The sequence below is a fragment of the Doryrhamphus excisus genome, linkage group LG8, assembly GCF_037039965.1.
Source record: "Doryrhamphus excisus strain RoL-2023G ecotype Guam linkage group LG8, RoL_Dexc_Guam_v1.1, whole genome shotgun sequence".
Classification (NCBI taxonomy): Eukaryota; Metazoa; Chordata; class Actinopteri; order Syngnathiformes; family Syngnathidae; genus Doryrhamphus; species Doryrhamphus excisus.
Genome location: NC_136364.1, coordinates 5,028,927 through 5,056,549, shown reverse-complemented (window position 1 = coordinate 5,056,549; position 27,623 = coordinate 5,028,927). Strand labels below are relative to the sequence as shown.

At 33.9% G+C, this 27,623-nt stretch overlaps 1 protein-coding gene across 1 annotated transcript in view; it reads right to left on the bottom strand.

Moving 5' to 3' along the window:
* Positions 1-11,229: 11,229 nt before the first annotated feature.
* Positions 11,230-27,623, bottom strand: part of b3glcta (beta 3-glucosyltransferase a) — a 69,026-nt gene continuing 52,632 nt past the window's right edge. The window contains exons 10-15 of the mRNA XM_058079025.2: positions 27,206-27,275; positions 25,340-25,453; positions 15,046-15,145; positions 14,670-14,789; positions 12,590-12,734; positions 11,230-11,625 (exon numbers count right to left, since the gene is read on the bottom strand). Coding sequence (XP_057935008.2) covers positions 11,464-11,625; positions 12,590-12,734; positions 14,670-14,789; positions 15,046-15,145; positions 25,340-25,453; positions 27,206-27,275 — 711 coding nt within the window. The 3' untranslated portion in view covers positions 11,230-11,463. The remainder of the gene's footprint in view (positions 11,626-12,589; positions 12,735-14,669; positions 14,790-15,045; positions 15,146-25,339; positions 25,454-27,205; positions 27,276-27,623) is intronic.

Genomic DNA, 27,623 nt, shown 5'->3' with positions numbered 1-27,623 from the left:
TGGTCTAGAGACAGGCCACTGAGGAAAAGACAGGAAGTGGAACTAAAGGTAGCAGATATAAGGATGCTGAGGTTCTCAATGTGAGTGACCAGGATGGATAGGATCAGGAGAGAGTACATCAGAGGGACATTGCATGTTGGTGTGGCACACTCGAAAATGTAGTGTGTTTTGTGTTTAATGAGATAATATACTATTTGAAAGTGTAGAGATAATTAATTAAATTATGACTTTATTCTTGTAATATTGTGACTGTTTTCTCGTAAATTTACAACTTCATTTTCATACGTTATTCTTGCAATATTACCAGTTGTTTCCAGTAATTTTATGCATTTATTCTACTAAAATTATGACTTTATTCTTGTAATATTTTGACTTTTTCTCGTGAATTTACAACTTAATTTTCATACATTATTCTTATAGTACTACCAGTTGTTTACACTAAATGTATTAATTTATTCTACTAAAATTCTGATTTTATTCTTGTAATATTTTGACTCTTTCTCATCAATTTACAACTTAATTTTCATACATTATTCTCGTAATATTACCAGTTGCGTCCACTAAATGTATTAATTTATTCTACAAAAATTATGACTTTATTCTTGTAATATTGTGACTTTTTTCTTGTTAATTTACAATGTAATTGTCATACGTTATTCTGGTAATATTACCAGTTGTTTCCAATACATTTATTAATTTATTCTACTGAAATTATGACTTTATTCTTCTAATATTGTGACTTTTTCTCATTAATATACAACTTAATTTTCATACATTATTCTCATAATATTACCAGTTGTTTCTAATAAATTTATGAATTTATTCTACCAAAATTATGACTTTATTCTTGTAATATTGTGACTTTTTTTTCATAAATTTACAACTTAATAAATATTCTTCTAAAATTATGACTTTATTCTGGTAATATTGTGACTTTTTTCTTGTTAATTTACAATCTAATTGTCATACGTTATTCTCGTAATATTACCAATTGTTTCCAATACATTTATGAATTTATTCTACTAAAATTATGACTTTATTCTTGTAATATTGTGACTTTTTTTTGGTAAATTTACAACTTAATTTTCATACGTTATTCTCGTAATATTACCAGTTGTTTCCAATCACTTTATGCATTTATTCTACTAAAATTATGACTTTATTCTTGTAATATTGTGACTTTTTTTCATAAATTTACAACTTAATAAATATTCTTCTAAAATTATGACTTTATTCTGGTAATATTGTGACTTTTTTCTTGTTAATTTACAATGTAATTGTCATACGTTATTCTCGTAATATTACCAGTTGTTTCCAATACATTTATGAATTTATTCTACTAAAATTATGACTTTATTCTTGTAAGATTGTAAGATTTTTTCTCGTAAACTTACAACTTAATTTTCATACATTATTCTCATAATATTATTTATTCTACTAAAATTATAAAGGGAAGTGAAGAGAAAACCCCAAAGAGAAAGAAGAAGATCTTACTAACTACTCACCAAAGGGTCACATCTTCAATTTGTGTGGCTGACAAAAAGAAATATGAAGTCGGCACTTTTCCGTCAGTGTCAAAGAAGCGCATTATTACCCGTCTAAGAGCACATCAATCAACGGCGAAGAATGAAACAACATAAGAGACGTTGTTTATGAACAAAGAATCATGTGTTGCTGTCGGAAATCATTTCTATTCCTACTTGTTATTCCATTGATTGACTGGCTGCTGCAAAGCCTTAACATCTGTCTAAGTGTGTGTGTGTGTGTGTGTGTGTGTGTGTGTCACTAAGCTGCGAGTATCTTATTATGTGAAGGTCAATCAATTTGTCCCAGCATTAGCACGCCCGGATCTTAAATGATGAATCGTGCTGATATCCACAAAGCCATTAAATGAAAGTATATGGACTGACCTTTCGCAATTTGCGTCACTCTAATGTCTGGTAACTTGTTGCTAGGCAGAAATGGTCAGGTTTGCAGTCCAATAACAACAACAAAACAAACAAAAAAAAAACAAAACATAAAAATAAAATCTGCCTCAAACTGGACAGAAAGGACAAGGAGACCCGGCAAGAAATAACTCAGAGTTCAAAACAGAACAAGATGTATCAACATGCATTCATTATGTTTTCATGACTTAAAAAAATAACTGTAAACTTTCTTACCACTGGCACACACCGCTGAGAAAGGACAGGGCAAGTCGGCACATATAGGACCAAATCAGTAAACATATTTACAGTGAAGAAAATAAGTATTTGAACACCCTGCTATTTTGCTATTTCTCCCACTTAGAAATCATGGAGGGGTCTGAAATTTTCATCGTAGGTGCATGTCCACTGTGAGAGAGATAAACTAAAAAGAAAAATCCAGAAATCACAGTGCATGATTTTTTAACAATTTATTTGTGTGATACAGCTGCTAATAAGTATTTGAACACCTGAGAAAATGAATGTTAATATTTGGTACAGTAGCCTTTGTTTGCTATTACAGAGGTCAAACGTTTCCTGTAGTTTTTCACCAGGTTTGCACACACTGCAGGAGGGATCTTGGCCCACTCCTCCACACAGATCTTCTCTAGATCAGTCAGGTTTCTGGGCTGTCGCTGAGAAACACGGAGTTTGAGCTCCCTCCAAAGATTTTCGATTGGGTTCAGGTCTGGAGACTGGCTGGGCCATGCTAGAACCTTGATATGCTTCTTACGGAGCCACTCCTTGGTTTTCCTGGCTGTGTGCTTCGGGTCGTTGTCGTGTTGGAAGACCCAGCCACGACCCATCTTCAATGCTCTGACAGAGGGAAGGAGGTTGTTCCCCAAAATCTCACAATACACGGCCCCAGTCATCCTCTCTTTAATGCAGTGCACTCGTCCTGTCCCATGTGCAGAAAAACACCCCCAAAGCATGATGCTACCACCCCCATGCTTCACAGTAGGGATGGTGTTCTTCGGATTGTACTCTTCATTCTTCTTCCTCCAAACACGCTTATTGGAATTATGACCAAAAAGTTCTATTTTGGTCTCATCTGACCATAAAACTTTCTCCCATGACTCCTCTGTATCATCCAAATGGTCATATGCAAACTTAAGACGGGCCTTGACATGTGCTGGTTTAAGCAGGGGAACCTTTCGTGCCATGCATGATTTCACATCATGACGTCTTAGTGTATTACCTACAGTAACCTTGGAAACGGTGGTCCCAGCTCTTTTCAGGTCATTGACCAAGTCCTGTCGTGTAGTTCTGGGCTGATTCCTCACCTTTCTTAGAATCATTGAGACCCCACGAGGTGATATCTTGCATGGGGCTCCACTCCGATTGAGATTGACCGTCATGTTTAGCTTCTTCCATTTTCTAATGATAGCTCCAACAGTGGACCTTTTTTCACCAAGCTGCTTGGTAATTGCTCCGTAGCCCTTTCCAGCCTTGTGGAGGTGTACAATTTTGTCTCTGGTGTCTTTGGACAGCTCTTTGGTCTTCGCCATGTTACAAGTTAAAGTCTTACTGATTGTATGGGGTGGACAGGTGTCTTTATGCAGCTAACGACCTCAAACAGGTGCATCTGATTCAGGATGATACATGGAGTGCAGGTGGACTTCTAATGGGCAGACTAACAGGTCTTTCAGGGTCAGAATTCTAGATGATACACAGGTGTTCAAATACTTATTTGCAGCTGTATCACACAAATAAATTGTTAAAAAATCATGCATTGTGATTTCTGGATTTTTCTTTTTAGTTTATCTCTCTCACAGTGGACATGCACCTACGATGAAAATTTCAGACCCCTCCATGATTTCTAAGTGGGAGAAATAGCAAAATAGCAGGGTGTTCAAATACTTATTTTCTTCACTGTATCTATGTATATTATTTATTACAAGTTTCAAATTCAATTGCATTTTCTTTCTCAATGGCACCATTGTTGCTATGGTGGGGCACTTGTCTACTTGCCCCTAATGCAAAATAGCTACTGCTTTAACTCTTCGATGCACGAGTGACTGGACCCTACACTCTTCCATAAGTTGATCAAAAATCACCCATACTACAATCAATGCCTTTTTATGACCATTTTTTTTCCATTTTGGTTAGGAATAATCACTTGTATGATATTTAGTATTATATTTAGGACCACACAAGAATGATTTCATGTTAGAAACATCTTCATTTTTCACTTTTTTACATCTTTGAAAAAGAAAATGACCCCGTACAACAATAGAAAATGGGAGGATCCATTGTGTGTTGCATAAAGGGAAGTTAAAAATGTGAATGGCATGATATCAAAAACATGTTTTTTGAGGAATACCTGGAATATGAAATGATAAAAAAATTTAATTACGGAGATATTTCAAGAAAACAACCTGACCGGGTCATTTTTGACCCACTTATGGAAGGTTGGGGTAGTAACACAAAAACTAAAATTTCTTAAAATGTATAAAAGGTAAGTTAAAAATGTGAATGGCATGATATCAAAAACATGTTTTTTGAGGAATACCTGGAATATGAAATGATGAAAATTATTTCATTACGAAGATATTTCAAGAAAACAACCTGACCGGGTCATTTTTGACTACTTATGGAAGATTTCTTAATAATTTCTTAAAATGTATAAAAGGTAAGTTAAAAATGTGAACGGCATGATATCAAAAACATGATTTTTGAGGAATAACTGGAATATGAAATGATAAAAAATGTTCATTCCAAAGATATTTCAAGAAAACAACCTGACCGGGTCATTTTTGACCCACTTATGGAAGGTTGGGGTAGTAACACAAAAACTAAAATTTCTTAAAATGTATAAAAGATAAGTTAAAAATGTGAACGGCATGATATCAAAAACATGTTTTTTGAGGAATATCTGGAATATGAAATGATAACAATTTTTCATTCCAAAGATATTTCAAGAAAACAACCTGACCGGGTCATTTTTGACTCACTTATGGAAGATTTCTTAATAATTTCTTAAAATGTATAAAAGATAAGTTAAAAATGTGAATGGCATGATATCAAAAACATGTTTTTTGAGGAATACCTGGAATATGAAATTATAAAAATTTTCATTACGAAGATATTTCAAAAAAACAACCTGAACGGGTCATTTTTGACCCGCTTATGGAAAGTTGGGGTAGTAACACAAAAACTAAAATTTCTTAAAATGTATAAAGGTAAGTTAAAAATGTACTGTTGGATTGGCCCTAATGTCCATTCTAAGCCAATCGGGTGAAAGCTTACTGTGTGTGGATGTGGAGTGTCCAAAAAGTTGAACAACTCCACCCCTCATCATCATCCCTTGATGTTTTATTTTGAAGTAATCAAAAGGAAATAATTTGCAGCTTGTTAAAAGCCACCCCTTAACCCTCTTTGCAAAATGTTGCCGTGTGTTTGTTCTGTCGCTCCTTTATCCCGCCTGAGTAGGCACTAATGAATCCGCAAAGTTTAATGCCTTCCTTTTATTACGCCCCAAAGGCCCCGTATCTTTGTTTTTGTAGTCTTTTACTTCACAGCAAACAACAAGCAGATGGTCCTAAGATCCAGTTCTGTCATTCGGATGGGGGGGGGGGGGGGGGCACTTGCAAACACGTCAAAACATACATTCCATCACTTAAAAAGGCTTTACAGACAGAACATGAACAGACCCTCTTTATGCGTATTTGCTTTATTTTAGTTTTATTTAACTGTATTATACAGTGGTTAATAAAAAGCTAAATAAAACAACAATTGTATGACAGTTATATAATGTTACCTAAGACTTTCCCCATACATATTGTACAACTGCCACAATTAATCACTGATTGATTAATTATCAACAACTATTATGGTATTTAATTAATGTTTTTTAAATTTAACCACGTAAATATCCATTTATTTTTTTAATATCCTTAGTCATCCATGGGGCAGGGGAGAGGGGGGGGTTAATACCCAATGTGTGCACTTGCAAACCATCATTTAGCATGAAAGCGACAAACTGAACAGAACCTCTTTATGCGTATTTGCTTTATTTTAGTTTTATTTAGCTTTATTAAACAGTGGTTAATAAAAAGCTAAATAAAACAACAATTGTATGACAGTTATATAATGATACCTAAGACTTTCCCCATACATATTGTACAGCTGCCACAATTAATCACTGATTGATTAATTATCAACAACTATTAAGGTATTTAATTAATGTTTTTTTATGTAAACATATAAATATCCATGTATGTTTTAATATATTTAGTCATCCATAAAAGCAGACCTATTATCTTTGTCTTTTAGACAAAACAAGATATCAGCTTTTCTGGGATGTTGCGGGCCAAACCACTAACTGTTGGGATTTGGTTCATAATGGTTTGGCCCGTCTAGGGTAGGGGTCGCAAGCCTGTGGCACGGGAGCCATTTGTGGCTTGCCCATAACATGATCCGGCAAAACTGTGGTGAGATGAGCCATATTTGAGACCAGCCATCCCCAGGATGGGAGTGACCAGGATGGATAGGATCAAGAAGGAGTACATCAGAGGGACCCGACATGACATCAAAGCTAGTCTAAGTTTAGTTTAGTGTTCAACAAGAGAAGCTGAAAGGAAGAGACTCTTCAAATGGGCAACAGAAAAATGACAACAAAGACACAAAATGTAATGAAACAAAAACAACATAAACATGCAAAAAATATGGAATTTCCAATACTATATTATTTACTAAATTGATATGCATTTACATCAAATTTGATGTAGTTATTTACAAAACTATGTTCAAAGTTTTTAAGTTTAACCACGGCCCGGTTCGGAGTGCAAATGGACTTGTCCGTGGGCGGCGACCCGATGTTTGGAGAAACCCTGTTCTACACACGTATACTACAACATATATAGTATAAGGTATTCAAAGGTGTTTAATATGTAGTATTCTACACTGGTCACTAGGTGTCAGTAATGTCACTGTAATGTTTGGTGAGGCACACAATCGCCAAAACAACAGGCTTTTATTGCAGGCTTGAATTATTCGCATACCCGAAAAATGAATGTGGAACCAATTAACCATAATAAACGAGAGTTTATTACTGTACTGCGGAACTGCGATTCAATCCAAATCTTGACTGTAGTATTGGTATTTTTGTCCGCAATGTTTTTGATTTAGTCATAATTTAATTTCTCCATTTATTCCAATTGGTTTCTATTTATTATTCACAATGTATTAATATTTTTTGACTAACTAATTTTTGTCCCCTTTTGCTTATTGAATATGTCAACATGTAAAAGATATATTGTGAATGAATTATTAGTAATAGACATGGAAGGGTAAGATTAAATTAGCTCTTTCCGTTCTCTGTCGGACATGTTGAATTGTGCAAACGTGATGTTCCTTAATGCATCATGTTAAGCATATCTGCAGCAAATAACCCAGACCACACATCTCCCATCTACGTGGGAAATGGACTTATTAGATAGCGTGATGGAGCCCATGTTACAGAATATTTCTAATAAATGTAAATTCCATTCCGAGCCAGAGGTTCTTCCCAGGATCTGCACTAATTAACTCAGGTCAAATCCAACCTAACATGAATAAAACAGAGCAGAGCCGCAAAATGAGTTCAACCATATGGTGATTTTACCGCAGGTGGATTTGGGTAACATAATCAGGTGCAGCGTGTGACGTTATATGATGCTAAATATAACCTCAAGCCACGTCGGAGCGCCACTTAAACGCTCCACAGAGGAGAAAGTGGAGTCTGCAAGATTACACAGTCTCGCTTGCTTCACACCAATCAAAATAATCCTCTTAGAATATACTTCACTTTTCCTGGAGTGCAAATACTTTCTGGCAGGAAGTACATCAAAGTTACAGCTTGTTCTAAAACAGACTTTGTTGAGCTTTTAACCTTTAGATGCATAAGTGGGTTAAAAATGACTTGGTCAGGTTGTTTTCTTGAAATATCTTCGTAATGAAAACATTTTATCATTTCATATTCCAGGTATTCCTCAAAAAACATATTTTAAGATATCATGCCATTCACATTTTTAATTTACCTTTTATACATTTTAAGAAATTTTAAGAAATCTTCCATAAGTGGGTCAAAAATGACCCGGTCAGGTTGTTTTCTTGAAATATCTTTGGAATGAACATTTTTTATCATTTCATATTCCAGGTATTCCTCAAAAACATGTTTTTGATATTATGCTGTTCACATTTTTTACTTATCTTTTACACATTTTAAGAAATTTTAGTTTTTGTGTTACTACCCCAACCTTCCATAAGCGGGTCAAAAATGACCCGGTCAGGTTGTTTTCTTGAAATATCTTAGTAATGAAAAATTTGTATCATTTCATATTCCAGGTATTCCTCAAAAAACATGTTTTTGATATCATGCCATTCACATTTTTAACTTACCTTTTATACATTTTAAGAAATTTTAAGAAATCTTCCATAAGTGGGTCAAAAATGACCCGGTCAGGTTGTTTTCTTGAAATATCTTCGTAATAAAAAACTGCTATCATTTCATATTCCAGGTATTCCTCAAAAAACATGTTTTTGATATCATGCTATTCACATTTTTAACTTATCTTTTATACATTTTAAGAAATTTGTGTTTTTGTGTTACTACCCCAACCTTCCATAAGTGGGTCAAAAATGACCCGGTCAGGTTGTTTTCTTGAAATATCTTCATAATGAAAAATTTTTATCATTTCATATTCCAGGTATTCCTCAAAAATCATATTTTTGATATCATGCCGTTCACATTTTTAACTTCCCTTTATGCAACACACAATGGATCCTCCCATTTTCTATTGTTGTACGGGGTCATTTTCTTTTTCAAAGATGTAAAAAAGTGAAAAATGAAGATGTTTCTAACATGAAATCATTCTTGTGTGGTCCTAAATATAATACTAAATATCATACAAGTGATTATTCCTAACCAAAATGGCTAAATTGTCATAAAAAGGCATTGATTCTAGTATGGGTGATTTTTGAGCCACTTATGGAAGAGTGTAGGGTCCAGTCACTCGTGCATCGAAGGGTTAATGTTGTTGCTGTTTGGATTATGTTCATATTGGAACCTATGATTATCGTTATTGAGATGTGAATAACTTGCCAGTCTTGGCTGCATTTTCCGTCACTGCCTGGAAATACAGAATGTTCCGTATCAGCAAAATATACTTTAATGGAATAGCATCAGTGAAATTTCCCCAGTGAACAATTTTGGACCACTTTTGTAATTAAAAGATAACAACTGAATTGATCTGTCTGCACTCGCCACCATCTTCGCTCTTTTGAAATTGTGCGGCAATTATTATTATCTTCTATAACTTGAGGAGTTATAGAGGAGGCTGATGTAAACCAGCATGTAAATTAAAGTAAAAAGTAAATAAATAAATAAGTAAATAAAAGACTTGGATTCTATTCCATGTGTGTAGAGCTTAAAAATAATACTGTTATAGCCAGGCGTCCCACAGGCTTCGCATCCATGCCCCCTTCTGTTTCCCCTTTATATATTCTGACAACTAAAATAAAGGCAATTTTTGGCAAAGTTTGGCAATTAAACACAAATGTCAATACCAACAATATAGTCATAAGTTTGTTGTGCGAGAGGCAACAAGAGGTGATGATGCAACTGCGCACTAATGGATGTCACTTTGGAGAAAATTCAAGCCACAAAAACGGCTCATGGTGTTATATCTGTAATTAAATAAATTATGCTGATGTAAAACAACCCTTTTTTGTGTCGCTTATGTTGTGGTATAGTTGGACGGATATTTGAGAAAAATTTGCGTCAAAAGTAAAAATTTTGTTTAAAATGTTCCTTTTCACTGCACGGTGGACGAGTGGTTAGCACGCAGACCTCAGCTTGGAGACCTAAGTTCAATGGAGTTTGCATGCGTGGGTTTCCTCCCCCATTCCAAAAACATGCTAGGTTAATTAGCGAATGTGAGTGTGAATGGTTGTTTGTCTATATGTGCCCTGTGATTGGCTGGCCACCAGTCCAGGGTATACCCCGCCTCTCGTCCCAAAACAGCTGGGATAGGCTCCAGCACCCCCCGTGAGGATAAGCGGTAGAAAATGAATGAATGAATGTACCCTTTTTTTTTTAGTTTGGAACCGATATTTTCCTGAAACTATGTTCTACTGCTGAGAACTAAAGAGTTGTGGTATGTTCCATGTCTATATAGCCAGAAAAACGTTAAATATTCTGTGTCCCTTGAAAGATCAATCAAAATCGTCTGACTAAGAGGTTGAAAAATTGAAGTGAAGAATTTTCGTTTGCAATATATACACAAAAATTAAACATATTACGTGTTGTGCTGCGCACACACAAAAAACGGAAGCACTATTTATCAATATATCAATATGCAATTTAGCCTGTTTATAATCAGCAGTGCCCGTTTACATAAGTTATTGTCTCCCACATGATTATCTGCAGCTTTGAATGTAATAATCCCACAAATGTAATAAAATTTGCCTACTGCAAACGTAATACTGAATTTCATTACATTTGCAGGAAGTTTTAGTTACAGTATATTATTGTATGTGTGATTTTGTGTGTATATGGGGAAGAAATAATCAAAAGAAATAATAAAATAATAATAATAGTAATAATAATTTTATTAAAACAATTGCAATTATCACGATTATGTTATCTTTTTTAATTTAAAAGAAAATATAATTTAATAATTAAAGATTCCTTTGATGTATTCAAATAAAAATGTTTTTTTGAATAATATTTTTCAAAAAAAAGAAAAAAAACAATGATCTTTATTTTGTCTCATATTACATTTGTGTGAGTAATTACATTTACAGTTTTTCACTTTCCCACATATGGAATCATTTGTAATACTGAATTTCCTGCAAATGTAATAACTATTAAATTTGCAGGAAATTATTCCATATGTGGGAAAGTGAAAAACTGTAAATGTAATAACTTCCCCCAAATGTAATATGAGACAAAATAATGATCTTTGTGGTTGTTGTTGTTGTTTGTTCTTTCTTCTTTTAATGAGGGCGAAGGTGTAGATGTCATTTGGAGGATTTTAACAAGATAATTATTTTTTTTATTTTTTTGTGGAAAAAATATTATTCAAAGAGTATCATTTGAATACATTAAAATAATCTTTAATTATTAAATTATAATTTATTTTTAATTTAAAAAGATAACATAATTGTGATAATTGCAATTGTTTTAAAATTATTATTATTATTATTATTATTATTATTATTATTATTATTATTATTATTATTATTATTATTATTATTAAATTAACCATAATTCAAAACACAACTTCAAAAAATGTCCACATTTATTTCAAAATAGATTGTACAGCATTAATGGCACCTTGTGAACACTCCAGAAAGAGATCATATCTTCCTGTATGCAGGGTGTGTTCATATACCATATATGGTACATACACTGAATGCACTCATACATAACCACATGCAATCACATACGCACTTTAATAACATTTCTATGAGTAACACAAACATATTCATTCACACAGGCCATATTTGAAGTATTTCATAGTTCCGTCTTCATGCTCCTATTAAGTCCTGCTGAGTTTTTGGCCCCGTCTGTCAGCCATTTGTTAAAAACGGCCACCGGGTCGATGTTCCAGTGTTTGTGGAAAGAAATGGGCACCTGGTGAGCGAGGAAGTCTCTGGCGTAGTCCTCCGGCCGGGCCTGCGAGGTAGGATAAAGTACACTGATCTATATCAGTACACACACACACGCACGGCACAAATCAATGGCGCTGCGACTAAAGTGCAGGATTATACCGGACTTAGTACACTCAATGACTGACTCTTGACCACAATAAGAAGATATTTCCTGCACATTTGCTGCAATTAACATTTAACACAGGGGTTTCAAACATGCGGCCCCGCGGGCCAAATATGGCCCGCAGGATACTACTTTGAGGCCCCCGCTTTGATATGAAAATTTAATGTTTGATATGGATGCTGTATGGTATCATGTACCCAGAAAAAAAATATTACGTTTGATTCATGTTCATGTTAAAGGTTAAATAACTGTTAATAGTTATCCTCCCTATCCATGTGGAAGTGGTAAGTTTTTGGCTATTTAAGTTGAAAGGAAATAACTTGAAGGCTACCGTTGAGGTGGCTAGCTCTCTAGTTTGCGAGTTAGCATGCGTCTCAAGACCCAAGTTGCGCAATATGTTGTAAATAAAAAGAGTATAAATGTGACTATAGTTGTGTTTTGTCATGTCTACAGGGCTCTAATAATGCTTTGTTCATTTTAATCTGAAAAAAATCATTTGTCTACCCACCAACTATATGTGCTTTCTTAAGTTTTTATTATTATTATTATTATATTTATTTATTACTGATTGATTGATTTTCTTTATTCTTGATTTGTTTATTTATTTTTCATCTTATTTTGTGCAGAAACATAAAAATTAAGATATTTGATATATATATTTTTTATTGTAGAAAATCAGAACCAAAGCACTGAAAAAGTTTGTATATTTTTCTGTTTTTAATAAATGTGTTTTTTTTTGTTTATTTTTGGAAAACCTGATGCGGCCCAGTCTCGCCCAGACCCTAGCTCCAGTGGCCCCCAGGTAAATTGAGTTTGAGACCCCTGATTTAACATGAACGCTCAGCAGCTGGTGTGTTTGTGGTACCTGGTGGAAAAGTGCGCTGTGCGTGGCAGGAATTCCTAGAGCGTTGAGGCACATTCCCAGCACCATGTCATCCGGAGCGTCGTTGCTATAACATTTACAGCCGCTATTCAGGAGTTGCACCACCGCCTCACGGCTGAACACCATGCTGCACACACACACACACACACACACACGCACACACACACCTCAAATTGTTAGGGCAAGGCCAGGAAATAATATATATGTCTTTAAAAGCTGGATTATGCATCATTTGATTTACAACTAAAAGAACAGCAATAAAGGAAAATGTGAACGTGTTCAAAATTCAATGCATTTTTTGAGGAACCAAGCGGTCCCTCAACCCTCGTTTATGGTTATGGTAATAAACATGCATCAGATTCCAATTGAGTGCATCCCATAATCAGTTCCCAGTTCCACATGTCCAAAAGGAGTAGGAAGAAGCAAAGCTTATTAAATCCTACCCCTCCATCTGGTACTTTTACAATCACTAACTGTTACATTTGTTCACTTCCTGCTTTCCTAATATAGTTTTTTTGTTTTGTTTTTAAAAAATATTAATTTAATTTTCATTTTAGAAATTTTTATTTTATTGATTTTAATTATTATTGTTTTTTTTTATTTTTTTTTATTTTTTTGTCACATACCGAAGTAGGAGGTGATATGACCATACAATGACATAATGGGTATCATAGTAACTGTAAAATGTAAAAATTAGTACTTTTACAATCAGTAACTGTTACATTTGTTCACTTCCTGCTTTCCTAACATAGTTTAATTTTTTTGGTTTTGTTTTTTAAAAAAATAATTTGATACATTTATATTTTATTAATTTTTATTTTATTGATTTTTATTATTATTGTTTTTTATTTTTAAAAATTCAATTTTTTTTTGTCACATACCGAAGTACGAGGTGATATGACCATACAATGACATTATGGGTACCATAGTAACTGTAAAATGTAAAAATTAGTACTTTTAAAATCAGTAACCGTTACATTTGTTCACTTCCTGCTTTCCTAATATAAGCTTACATTTTTAGTTCATTTTTTAAATTAATTTAATTAATTTTTATTTAATTAATTTTTATTTTATTGATTATTATTATTATTATTTTTTTAATTTTACATTTTTTTAATTTTTAAATTTTTTTGTCACGTACCGTATCGTATTTTTAGCCTATTTTAGCTGTTTGAAGATGAACTATATCAGCAAGTTGAAGTATTTGTGATTTTAGAAATAAGGAGTTAGTATGTTCTCTGTAGGCGGCATTATGAATTATCCTTACTGGCCTTTTTTGCAGTACATTTAGCCAGTGAAGATTGCTTTTATAGTTATTAGCCCATATTTCCACACAATAAGTAAGATATGGTAGAACCAAAGAGCAATAAAGAGTGTGGAGTGATTTCTGATTGAGAACAAATTTTGCTTTGTTCAATATTGAAATATTTCTGGCCACCTTATGTTGTATATTTGTAATATGAGGTTTCCAGCTCATATTTTCATCTATTGTGATCCCCAGAAATGTATTTTCCTTCACCCTTTCAATGTCTACACCATCTATTTGTATTTGCTGGTACGTGTCCTTTCTGCTGTTAGCAAACAGCATGATTTTAGTTTTATTTAGGTTCAAGGACAATCTATTATCATCAAAGCATCTTTTTGGTGTGACCATTTCTTCTCTGACCTTTGTAGTGATTTCGTCTGTACTCCCTACGGAACAAAAAGCAGTGGTATGTCTTTATTTAAAATCCACAGAAAAGAAATCGATTGGTTTTTACTTCTTTTTACACTTGAATGAACATTCAGTGTTCATAAAGGTTTAACCCTGAAAGAGATTATTTATTTCCAATATTCCCAAAGGGAGTTTGACCGGCATCCCGGAGCTTTTTTGTGTTCAACTTTTCTGTGCGATTATCACTATGCACTCGCCAACCGACTAAAAATGTCCGCAGGCGAGAAGCAAATTGAAGCGCTTTATCTTTAAATGACAGATAACAGGATTTCCATTATACATCTGGCGGTCCCTGAGCTGGCCGTGGCTGCCGTTCTATCTTTCATCGTTATAAAGCGCCAAACTCACCCTCCGCCTCCCGTGATGTAGCTGTAACCTCCCTGGCTGAGGCCGTAGCCGTACCTCTCCCCGAGACACACCGCTTCTGACGGGCTGTAGCAGCTCAGCAAGCCTCGCAGTCTGGGGAGGCTGCGGGAAAACACACGCACATCAAACTCATCATCTTCACACACACACACAAATATATATAAAATGTGTGGAAATAATCCCTCAGGCGCGATTCCACGTGCACGGACTTCCACATGAAGGAGCAAGCTGACAGATCCAAAGTGAAGGCGGATTTTTTTAAAGATGTTCCGCAGTGTGAGGCCTGGCTCGCTTCACACCAAAGTGATCCCCGGGCTAATTTTCTGGGTAAAGCTACGAGTGCATTGAGACACGGAACCTGATCAGCGTGTCGTCGTCCACGATGACAAGCCACTGGGTCCGCGGGACGTCGCCGCTGAGGAATCGTTTCAGGATGGCGAATGTTTTACCACAGTGACCTGAAGACAAAGACAGACGCAGACGTTTACATGCAGTCAAATAGAACCATCATAACCGCAATATTAGCAATAACCCGGTTGGGCACGGCCATGTAAACACCAATAACCCGAATTAAAAAAAAAAAAAAATTAACTACAGTAAAGTCTCGTTATATCGATATTCTCGGGAGTCGGAAAAAATACCGATATAACCGGACTATCCATATATCCGATCCTGCGCCGAACTGCATTAAAAGTGGGCGGATCTTTGATATGGCATGTAATTTTCTCCTTGAGTTCATGGATTGCGTATCTAGCATGCTTTTGTACTACAATACATTTTGTACTACAGTAAATAAAAATAAACTTACGCTGTAGTGATTACCGGTTACCGGGACATAATTCACCCCGGAACATAATTCACCCCGGAACTATCGATAGGGAAGGTGTTGCCACCCGGAGGGGTAGGCGCGAGGGACGGGTGTTTTCCGCTGTGTGTACTGCACTCTGGTGGTGGAAGTGTGAAAAATAAAGTTGACTGGAAGCAGCCGTTCGCCGTGTTCTTTTTTGGTATTGAAATCCTTAAGCAAAGATTGATTTAAGCTGCTTTTGTATCGATATAAGCAGACCAAATTGGCTGGCGGGAGATGAAAAGGGCATCCTAGTAACCGGATTATCATAATAACCGGGTATCGTACTAACGGAGCTAATTATATCATAAAAGACTAGAAATTTGCCGGGAAATGAAAATAGTATTGTAATAAGTAGTAATTTGTTTTAACCGATATCGATATAACGAGACTTTACTGTATATTAGGAAAACAGGAAGTGAACAAATGTAACAGTTACTGATTGTAAAAGTACCAGATGGAGGGGTAGGATTTAATAAGCTTTGCTTCTTCCTACTCCTTTTGGACACGTAAAATAAAATAAAAAAAAAAAAAAAAAAAAAAAAAAACATAAAAAAATAAAAATGTATTTAAAAATTCAAAAAATTATATTAGGAAAGCAGGAAGTATAACAGTGAGGAAGTGAGGAAATGTAACAGTTACTGTTTTACCGTTTACGTTTTACCACAGTGACCTGAAGACAAAGACAGACGCAGACGTTTACATGCAGTCAAATAGAACCATCATAACCGCAATATTAGCAAAAACCTGGTTGGGCGCGGTCATGTAAACACCAATAACCCGAATAAAAAAACAAAACTTAAACTACATTAGGAAAACAGGAAGTGAACAAATGTAACAGTAATCTGATGCATGTTCAAATCAAATAAAACCATTACCATTTATATTTACCTTGGCAACCCAAACTCATCACTTTTGCGTAAAATAAATAATTATATATATATATATATATATATATATATATATATATATATATATATATATATATAATAAAATAAATAAAAAATAAAAAAATAAAAATTTAAAATAAAAAATAACAATTAAAAAATAATAAATAATTAAATAAAAATGTATTTAAAAATTAAAAAATTATATTAGGAAAGCAGGAAGTGAACAAATGTAAGTTACTGTTTTACCGTTTACGTTTTACCACAGTGACCTGAAGACAAAGACAGACGCAGACGTTTACATGCAGTCAAATAGAACCATCATAACCGCAATATTAGCAATAACCTGGTTGGGCACGGCCATGTAAACACCAATAACCCGAAAAAAAAATTTGTTTTATAATGATGAAAGCAGGAAGTGAACAAATGTAACTGATTGTAAAAGTACCAGGTGGAGGGGTAGGATTTAATAAGCTTTGCTTCTTCCTACTCCTTTTGGACACGTAAAATAAAAAAATAAAAAAATAAAAAATAAAATAAAAAATAAAAAATAAAAAATAAAAAATAAAAAATAAAAAATAAAAAATAAAAAATAAAAAATAAAGTCTGGTAGTCTGTGGTGCAAGGTGTTGTCGGGGGATAGAAGGTGACATGACGTCCCACTGGTGCTCAATCGGATTGAGGTCTGGGGAATGGTTAGATCGGTCGATGGCGTCATCGCCTCCGTGAAACAGGAACTGCTGTCACCCTCAGACTTCCTGTAAGGATATGCGTCTCTCCAACTCACCAAGAAACCAACTAACCAATTCTGGTGGTCACTGCTGAACGTGAACACGCCCAACGACAGAACCTGATGTACTGACTTGTCTGCTTCCTGTCTCCTTAACACCATGCTGGGAGACACAGCAAGCCTTACCATAACATGCATTCATGAGCCATCCTTGCTGAGCTGCACCACGGGGTGCGGACCACCAGCGGCGAGGGCGAAAGTTAACAAAAATCAGCCGGAAAGGATGAGAACTGGGAAACGATCGGTGGCTACGACATGCAGAAGCATTCCTTTGTATAGGTGTTCTTTGTTCTCTGTGTCGTATTTAAATGCTAAAACAAATGCTACTTAACCTTCCTCTTGTGTTAGCTTTCTGGTATCATGTCTTATGTTAACGGGTCGGTTTTGACCCGTGTATTAAATCAGCTATAAAATACACTAAAAACAATAAGTTACAATCAAATTAGCTTCTCATGTCTTGGTTACCTTCTTAGGCTTCCTCATCCATGAAAATGTTGCTTTTAATACTTTTGGTGTGGGCATGTAGGCCTTTCTTTCACTCACTCACTCACTCACTTAGCAATAACCCGGTTAGGCGCGGCCATGTAAACACCAATAACCTGAATAAAAAAAAAATTAAACTATATTAGGAAAGCAGGAAGTGAACAAATGTAACAGTAATTTGATGCATGTTCAAATGAAATAAAACATTATCATTTATATTTACCATGGCAACCCAAACTCATAACTGTTGTGTAAAATAAAAAATAAAAAATAACAATTAAAAAAGAATAAATAATAAAATAAAAATGTATTTAAAAATTTTAAAAATTATATTAGGAAAGCAGGAAGTGAACAAATGTAAGTTACTGTTTATGTTTTACCACAGTGACCTGAAGACAAAGACAGACGCAGACGTTTACATGCAGTCAAATAGAACCATCATGACCGCAATATTAGCAATAACCCAGTTGGGCGCGGCCATGTAAACACCAATAACCCGAATAAAAAAAAAAAAACTATATTAGGAAAGCAGGAAGTGAACAAATGTAACAGTAATCTGATGCATGTTCAAATCAAATAACTCACTCACTCACTCACTCACTCATGAACGAACAAACGAACTAACTCACGAGGGTCCCTATCCCAGCTGTCTTTGGGCGAGAGGCGGGGTACACCCTGGACTGGTGGCCAGCCAATCACAGGGCACATATAGACAAACAACCATTCACACTCACATTCATACCTATGGACAATTTGGAGTCGCTAATTAATCTAGCATGTTTTTGGAATGTGGGAGGAAACCGGAGTACCCAGAGAACCCGGGAGAACATGCCAATGGTGGAATTGAACCCTGGTCTCCTAGTTGTGAGGTCCACGCGCTAACCACTCAACCACCGCCCTGCTTTATAGTCATATTATTATAACCGGGTCCAAACCGACCCTAACAATACAGTGGTCATTATTTCAACCAGACCATTTTAAAATGTAGTAAAAATTATTTTTATTTTGTTGAAATAGAGTTTCCTGACAAAGTCAAAAAGCCTTCGTGCAATTCTTTTTATGCATTAAAATGTAAAACGGGTCGGTGGATTAAAACATTGCATAAAGTTAATAACGTTTTTATGTTGGGCGCAGTTTGAATCTGTTAATTCCGTGATTTCTGACCAAAATTGAACTGAACTGGGCCAAGTAGGACCAAAACCGCTCTACCAAATGAGGAGTCCATTGGTAGAATCATCGCATCTGAAGTACGTGCACGCCGTCGGTGCTGCAAAGACGTCAGCTCCCCCGTGGCAGGCATCACAGGGAATATAGTACAGAGGCCTTACTGTATTATTTATGTGGCACCCGAGGTGTTTTCTACCTGGTACCTGAATATAGAATAAGAGAGGACACCTTGAACTGCTGACAGGAATAAAATCCAAATCTTCCAGACGAGGCTGGCAACCTGGTTTCTAGTTAGAGCGCCTAGCTTGACTGACGTTTGAAGCCCGTGGGAAGATGCAGTCGCTTCCATGTTGGTGTGCCTCAAGGTAGCTGTCATTAAATGTCAGTACCAGTGTTGCTTGCATTTACTGGAAAATAAAAAAATACAAAAACACGCTAGTAAGATCACCTCCAGGGGGGGGCGGTGGAGGCGCTGCTTGTCACCACAAAGGGAAGCGAGTTGCAACAACACAAAAACAACTTTAAAAAAAAAAGCTTGAGCTAAATTACCATTGTATTTATCAGATATCAAAGAAAGTAACCACTGTATAATGTGAAAGAAAAACAGTATATTCACCTGGAGACACCTTGCCATACAGTAGCATGTTTTTATTCAGTATTTTTAATAATAATAACGGTCACATAAAAGCAAAATACAAAAAAAAATGTGTACAATTTGCGATGGTGAACAATTTTCTGGGGAAGTCTTATATGGGCATGCCTGGATTAGCACAAAAAAATGGCTTTCAGGAAATGTTTGCTCAGGTTTGAGCGAAAGCTAACCTGCCTAAAAAGGCAAGCATCAGGCAGAAGTGGTTGGGGTCCTGATTGTCTTCCAAGAAGAGAAAAATACGAGACTGTTCTGTGAATCGGAGTTCTGAAACTCCTTATTTCTGAAATCGCAAATAATTCAACTTGCTGATATAGTTAATCGGTTAATCGTCAAACAGCTAAAATAATGCATAAGGCTAAAAAACAAAAACCCAAGCAATTTTAACCTTTGGAAAAATCATCAAAATACAATGAATTAGATCCAAAAACTAACAAAAAGTATATGTTATCAAAAAAACTGCAGTTTTACGCGCAGAAAACAAGGTGAAATTATTAGAAATGACAATGGACGGACTTTTTGGACGGACATTCTGGCAAGATCGAATCCAATAGTGTTTCTCACCTTGAGCAACTTTCTTTGCCCCCATTATGTTGTGACAAAATGTGTACGTGACAAAAAATAAATGTTTTTTTTTAAATGTTAAAAACTAAAAAAAGATTTTCTAAAAATTATTAAAATAAATTAATAAATAAAATACATTTGCTAAATACAAGGATGAAGAGTCTTGAACCAGAATGATGTGCTATATATATCACTATATTGACACTTACTATGGTACCCATTATGGCATTGGATGCTCCAAAATAAAATAAAATAAAATAAAAACCTTAAACTATATTAAGAAAGCAGGAAGTGAACGAATATAACAGTTACTGATTGTAAAAGTACCAGATGGAGGGGTAGGATTTAATAAGCTTTGCTTCTTCCTACTTCTTTTGGACACGTAAAATAAAAATAAAAATAAAAATAAAAATAAAAATAAAAATAAAAATAAAAATAAAAATAAAAATAAAAATAAAAATAAAAATAAAAATAAAAATAAAAATAAAAATAAAAATAAAAATAAAAATAAAAATAAAAATAAATTAGGAAAGAAGGAAGTAATAAAAAGTTAAAATAAAATTTAACTATATTAAGAAAGCAGGAAGTGAACAAATGTAACAGTTACTGATGGTAAAAGTACCAGATGGAGGGGTAGGATTTAATTGTTTGGACTTGGTGGAGGCCTGTGCAACTCTGAGTCCTGAGAATAAAAATAAAAAAATAAATAAAAATAAAAATAAAAAAATAAATAAAAATAAAAATAAATACAAATAAAATGAAAAATAAATAAAATTAAAAATAGGAAGTGATAACAATAAAAAAAATAAAAAACAACAATTAAAACATAATAAATAATAAAATACAAATGTATTTAAAAATTCAAAAAAATTATATTAGGAAAGCAGGAAGTGAACAAATGTAACAGTTACTGATTGTAAAAGTACCAGATGGAGGGGTAGGATTTAATAAGCTTTGCTTCTTCCTACTCCTTTTGGACATGTGGAACTGGGAACTGATTATGGGATGCACTCGATTGTAATCTGATGCATGTTCAAATGAAATTACCATATATATATATATATATTTATATATATATATATTTTACCAAAAAACGGTCAGTGACTGTCAAATCCTGTGAGACTAAGTTCAGGGCGTGACCAAATCTTTTTCTGTGGTTTTGTTTTTTTGCGACACAACCCAAGAAAGAAGACCAAAGCCACAAAAAAACATCGATAGCTTATTTTTTTTTTGCTGGGGTGAACATCTTGTTAAAAAAAAGCGGGAATTCTCAGGTCTGACGTGCATGACAATCGCCGTGGATTGTTTCTGGAGAAATTGTCCACCAACTATAAACTGACATGATCTTTTCCAGATGATGCGGATTATATAATATCAATAAATACAATGTTGACTTGTTTTTTTTGCCACCTTTAAGATGAAACCGTGTTGAATTTTGCTGATGCGTATTCCTTCAAAGGCTGCTGAATTATGCATCGAAGAGCTCGTCTCCCGGCCGTCCGTCATCCCGCTTAAGCGCCTTCACTTTTTCCTGACCTCAACTTGACATCAGCGCTTTGCATTTCACGTGTGAATACATTAATGATATGTTTGGCCTCGCCATTAAGAATGAGTGAAGAAGTAATAAATATAAAAACACAAGTGACAGCGCGGCGGTGACACGTTGGTGCCTGTTGACTGTTTGAACGCTTCGGGGATGCTCCCGGACATCATTAGCATGGAGCTGCAGGTTCTTGGAAAAAACAGCAGACAGCAGGAAGTGATGCATGTCTGTATGCGTTAAACTAGATTTTTTTTTTGCAAGATTAGTGACTCAGACGTTTTTTTCCCAAGGCTCAAAGGGACATGTAATCTGCTCATGTGACATCCATTATTGTTATTAATAATAATAAAAGGATACATTAACGCCAGCCAAAGGCGACAATGACACATTCATTTGATATTAGAGGATATTGGATATCACAAATACATCAACTTGCTGATATAGTTCATCTTCAAAAAGCTAAAATAATGCATAAGGCTAAAAATAAGCAATTAGCTAAAAATGTCATCCAATACTTCTCTATGCAATTTGGTATGTGAAAAAAAAAAAATTAAAAAAATAAAATAAAATAAAAACATAAAATACAAAAAAATAATTATATACTATAATATAATAATAAATAAATATATATAAAATATAATATTTATATAAATATAATAAATAAAAAAAATAAAAAATAAAAATAAAAAATATATTAGGAAAGCAGGAAGTAACAAAATAAAATGTAACTATATTAAGAAAGCAGGAAGTGAACAAATGTAACAGTTACTGATGGTAAAAGTACCAGATGGAGGGGTAGGATTTAATTGTTTGGCCTTGGTGGAGGCCTGTGCAACTCTGAGTCCTGAAAATAAAAATAAAAATAAAAATAAAAATAAAAATAAAAATAAAAATAAAAATAAAAATAAAAATAAAAATAAAAATAAAAATAAAAATAAAAAAATAAAAATAAAAATAAAAATAAAAATAAAAATAAAAATAAAAATAAAAATAAAAATAAAAATAAAAATAAAAATAAAAATAAAAATAAAAATAAAAATAACAAAAAAAATAAAAATAAAAATTATATTAGGAAAGCAGGAAGTAATAAAATAAAATTTAACTATATTAAGAAAGCAGGAAGTGAACAAATGTAACAGTAAAAAAATAAAAAATAAAAATAAAAATAAAAATAAAAATAAAAATAAAAATAAAAATAAAAATAAAAATAAAAATAAAAATAAAAATAAAAATAAAAATAAAAATAAAAATAAAAATAAAAATAGGAAAGCAGGAAGTAATAAAATAAAATTTAACTATATTAAGAAAGCAGGAAGTGAACAAATGTAACAGTTACTGATGGTAAAAGTACCAGATGGAGGGGTAGGATTTAATAAGCTTTGCTTCTTCCTCCTCCTTTTGGACATGTGGAACTGGGAACTGATTATGGGATGCACTCAATTGTAATCTGATGCATGTTCAAATAAAAATAAAAATAAAAATAAAAATAAAAATAAAAATAAAAATAAAAATAAAAATAAAAATAAAAATAAAAATAAAAATAAAAATAAAAATAAAAATAAAAATAAAAATAAAAATAAAAATAAAAATTAAAATTAAAATTAAAATTAAAATTAAAATTAAAATTAAAATAAAAATAAAAATAAAAATAAAAATAAAAATAAAAATAAAAATAAAAATAAAAATTACATTATGAAAGCAGGAAGTGAACAAATGTAACAGTTACTGATTGTAAAAGTACCAGATGGAGGGGTAGGATCTAATAAGCTTTGCTTCTTCCTACTCCTTTTGGACATGTGGAACTGGGAACTGATTATGGGATGCACTCAATTGTAATCTGATGCATGTTCAAATGAAATAAAACCATTACCATTACCATTACTTTTACGACTAACATGGTTGAGAGTTTGAAGCAACTTTAAAAAGACAGTCCCGCGTGAGAGAAGACACGCTTGGACGGCTCGCAGCCCGTCGAGGCCCGGCAGAGCCCAGGACTCAGACCTGCTCCGCTCGTTAGCCTCCACACCGTCACGGACGACAGGCTGCAGATTGCACTGCTCTTCCTCCGACAAGATTCCACCCTCCCCCCCCCCCCCCCCTCTTCCAAAGTGACCGCAGCCCATGCATCATCCTATTAAGGTGCAATACCAAAGGTCTTAGGTGGTCTTTTAGTCACCGCCAGCTATCTGTTGTCTGGAATAATTTGGCCTCAGCCTCAGGCAGACGAGAGAAAGCGTGTAGAGCTCGACACAATGTGGTTACACGGCTGACTGCAAAAGAGAACCTGTTTCGACAGTGGCAACAAAAGTCTTGCCTGGAGGCCCCCCCAGAGGCAAAGCCCTCACCTTGTCCGTAGGACACGGCAACCGGAATGTTCTGCAGGTACTCTTCTGAATTAGTAAACATCACTGTAGGCTACAATAAATTGCACGAGCTGAAATATTCTGACAGGACTTCAAATTGTCAACAAGCATCCAAACATGCAGGGAAGAAGGAGTAGCTCAGGCTGCGAGAACTTGGCTTCTGCAGTGACTAATTCCTGGGGAGATGCTAGCTTGATCTTGGGGGTGCTTCAATTGCATCCATTTTTATCTTTAGGATGACTCCGTAACAAAAGCAAAGACGACTGCAGACAGATTGGAGGCAAACATGGATACTGTGCACCTCTGAGTCCTGAGAATGAGAATAAAAATAAAAATAAAAATAAAAATAAAAATAAAAATAAAAATAAAAATAAAAATAAAAATAAAAATAAAAATAAAAATAAAAATAAAAATAAAAATAAAAATAAAAATAAAAATAAAAATAAAAATAAAAATAAAAATAAATTATATTAGGAAAGCAGGGAGTAATAACATAAAATGTAACTATATTAAGAAAGCAGGAAGTGAACAAATGTAACAGTTACTGATTGTAAAAGTACCAGATGGAAGGGTAGGATTTAATAAGCTTTGCTTCTTCCTATTCCTTTTGGACATGTGGAACTGGGAACCGATTATGGGATGCACTCAATTGGAATCCGACGCATATTCAAATGAAAAATAAAAATAAAAATAAAAATAAAAATAAAAATAAAAATAAAAATAAAAATAAAAATAAAAATAAAAATAAAAATAAAAATAAAAATAAAAATAAAAATAAAAATAAAAATAAAAATAAAAATAAAAATAAAAATAAAAATAAAAATAGGAAAGCAGGAAGTGAACAAATGTAACAAATGTAACAGTTATTGACTAAACACAACGATGAAGAGTCTTGAACCGGTCATGATGTGCTATATATATCACTATATTGACACTTACTATGGTACCCATTATGGCATTGGATGCTCATATCACCGAGTACTTCGGTACGGGACAAAAAATAAAAAAATTCAAAATAAAAAAAAAATGTAAATAAAATAAAAATTTATAAAATAAATTAAAAACAAAAATAAACAAAAAAACCCTTAAACTATATTAGGAAAGCAGGAAGTGAACAAATGTAACAGTTACTGATTGTAAAAGTACCAGATGGAGGGGTAGGATTTAATAAGCTTTGCTTCTTCCTACTCCTTTTGGACATGTGGAACTGGGAACTAATTATGGGATGCACTCAATTGGAATCTGATGCATGTTCAAATGAAATTAAACCATTACCATTACTTTCAAATACAGATGTCGCATCGGTGATGTCCCCCAACAATTTTCAATTCCATCTCTTTGACCCTGAAAATCTCTTACCTCTCTCGGTGTTGGGCACCCCTAAATTAACGGTGGGTAGTGCCGGATCGGCATGGTCGCTGTAGTATTCCAGATACACGGCATCCCGCTCCCAGGTCTTCTTGATCACTGGAACTGTGATAAAAAAACATAACTTTATCACGGGAAATAGTCTTATCAATTGCTTCAAAAACAACCCGCAGGAAAATAACTTGATGTTGTCGTGTGAGGTGCGACGTAATTTCAATGTGACATTTTTAAATGAGTTTCTGCCAGGCCTTCCGGGAATAGAGCGAGACTCTGTAGATACTGTTTACAACCTGTGACATTTCAATAAGCTTCTTGATGCAAGCTTACGTATCATGGAAGTCGTCTCATATATTGCACTTCTTATGCAGCTAAATAAGGTCAGCAAAATATGAGAAATGGCAGGAAAACATACAATAATGGACACACATAATAATGGTTATTAAAGACATGAGCGATTTATTTATTTGCAGTATTTATAACTGCATAATAATAATAATAATATTAATAATAATAAAAATAATAACATTATAATAATTTATTTATAACAGTAATCCCTCGTTTATCACAGTTAATTTGTTGCAGACCCCACTGTGATAACTGAATTTCCTCAAAGTAGAATTCCATTTTTCTAAATGGAATTTTTTCCTAGTTATGGCATAGAAAATCTGTTAATATTTTCTAAATATGTTTTTTTCAATATTATTGTGTGTCGCAGTAAAACGGACAGGAATGAAATGTTGAGTTTTAGCTTGTTGTGGGTTATGGCGGCAACATTCGCCCATGTTGTTATTATGATTATTATTATGATGTTATGGCGGTCGAGTGGCTATACATACAATTTGATGACATTTTTGAAACATTTTTGATTCGTGTGCTATTAGGCCGATTATTAAAAATCGGCTTATTAATGCCTTATATTTCTATTAGACTTTATTTATCCACTTTTATGCTTGAAAATGCTTAATTCGGGGAAAAAATACATACAATTTGTTGAAATATGCACATTTTTGACTCATGGGCTATTAGGCCGATTATTAAAAATCGGCTTATTAATGCCTTATATTTCGATTAGACTTTATTTATCCACTTTTATGCTTGAAAATGCTTAATTCTGGAAGAAAATACATAAAATTTGCTGAAATATGCACATTTTTGACTCATGGGCTATTAGGCCGATTATTAAAAATCGGCTTATTAATGCCTTATATTTCTATTAGACTTTATTTATCCACTTTTATGCTTAAAATGCTTAATTTGGGGAAAAAATACGTACAATTTGTTGAAATATGCACATTTTTGACTCATGGGCTATTAGGCCGATTAATAAAAATCGTCTTATTAATGCCTTATATTTCTATTGGACTTTATTTATCCACTTTTATGCTTGAAAATGCTTAATTTGGGGAAAAAATACATACAATTTGCTGAAATATGCAAATTTTTGACTCATGGGCTATTAGGCCGATTAATAAAAATCGGCTTATTAATGCCTAATATTTCTATTAGATTTTATTTATCCACTTTTATGCTTGAAAATGCTTAATTCGGGGAAAAAATACATACAATTTGCTGAAATATGCACATTTTTGATTCATGGGCTATTAGGCTGATTATTAAAAATCGCCGTATTAATGCCTTATATTTCTATTAGACTTCATTTATCCACTTTTATGCTTGAAAATGTTTAATTCGGGGAAAAAATACATACAATTTGCTGCAATATGCACATTTTTGATTCATGGGCTATTAGGCCGATGAATAAAAATCGTCGTATTAATGCCTTGCTCCTGGCCGAATGAACTACAAGGCAATCAATATGTGTCATGTATCTGAATAGATATCGCAGAGAGCACCCACCTCTTTCACTGTGGAACTTCTTACACGTTTTCACAGCCACAAAGACATTTTCTTTATTCACCGGCTCCCCCTTTTGTGAAAATAACAGACATGAATCAAGAAAATGGAATCGCAGAGTTGGATTTCAAATGCAACAAAGCCGGGAGATTGAGTTTGCAGGCTGTTATTGTGTGTCAAGAAGTCTGCACAAGAGTATGGAATGACATTTTCTCTCCAGTGGTGGTTGGACTTGCGTCCTCCAAGCTGAAAAGGCACTTTTGCAGGCTGATAATGCTAGCAGGGAAACACACCTGCTCAGCTATCTATGTGGTTTTTAACCCTTAGATACATAAGTGGGTCAAAAATGACCCGGTCAGGTTGTTTTCTTGAAATATTTTCGTAATGAAAATCATTTCATATTCCAGCTATTCCTCAAAAA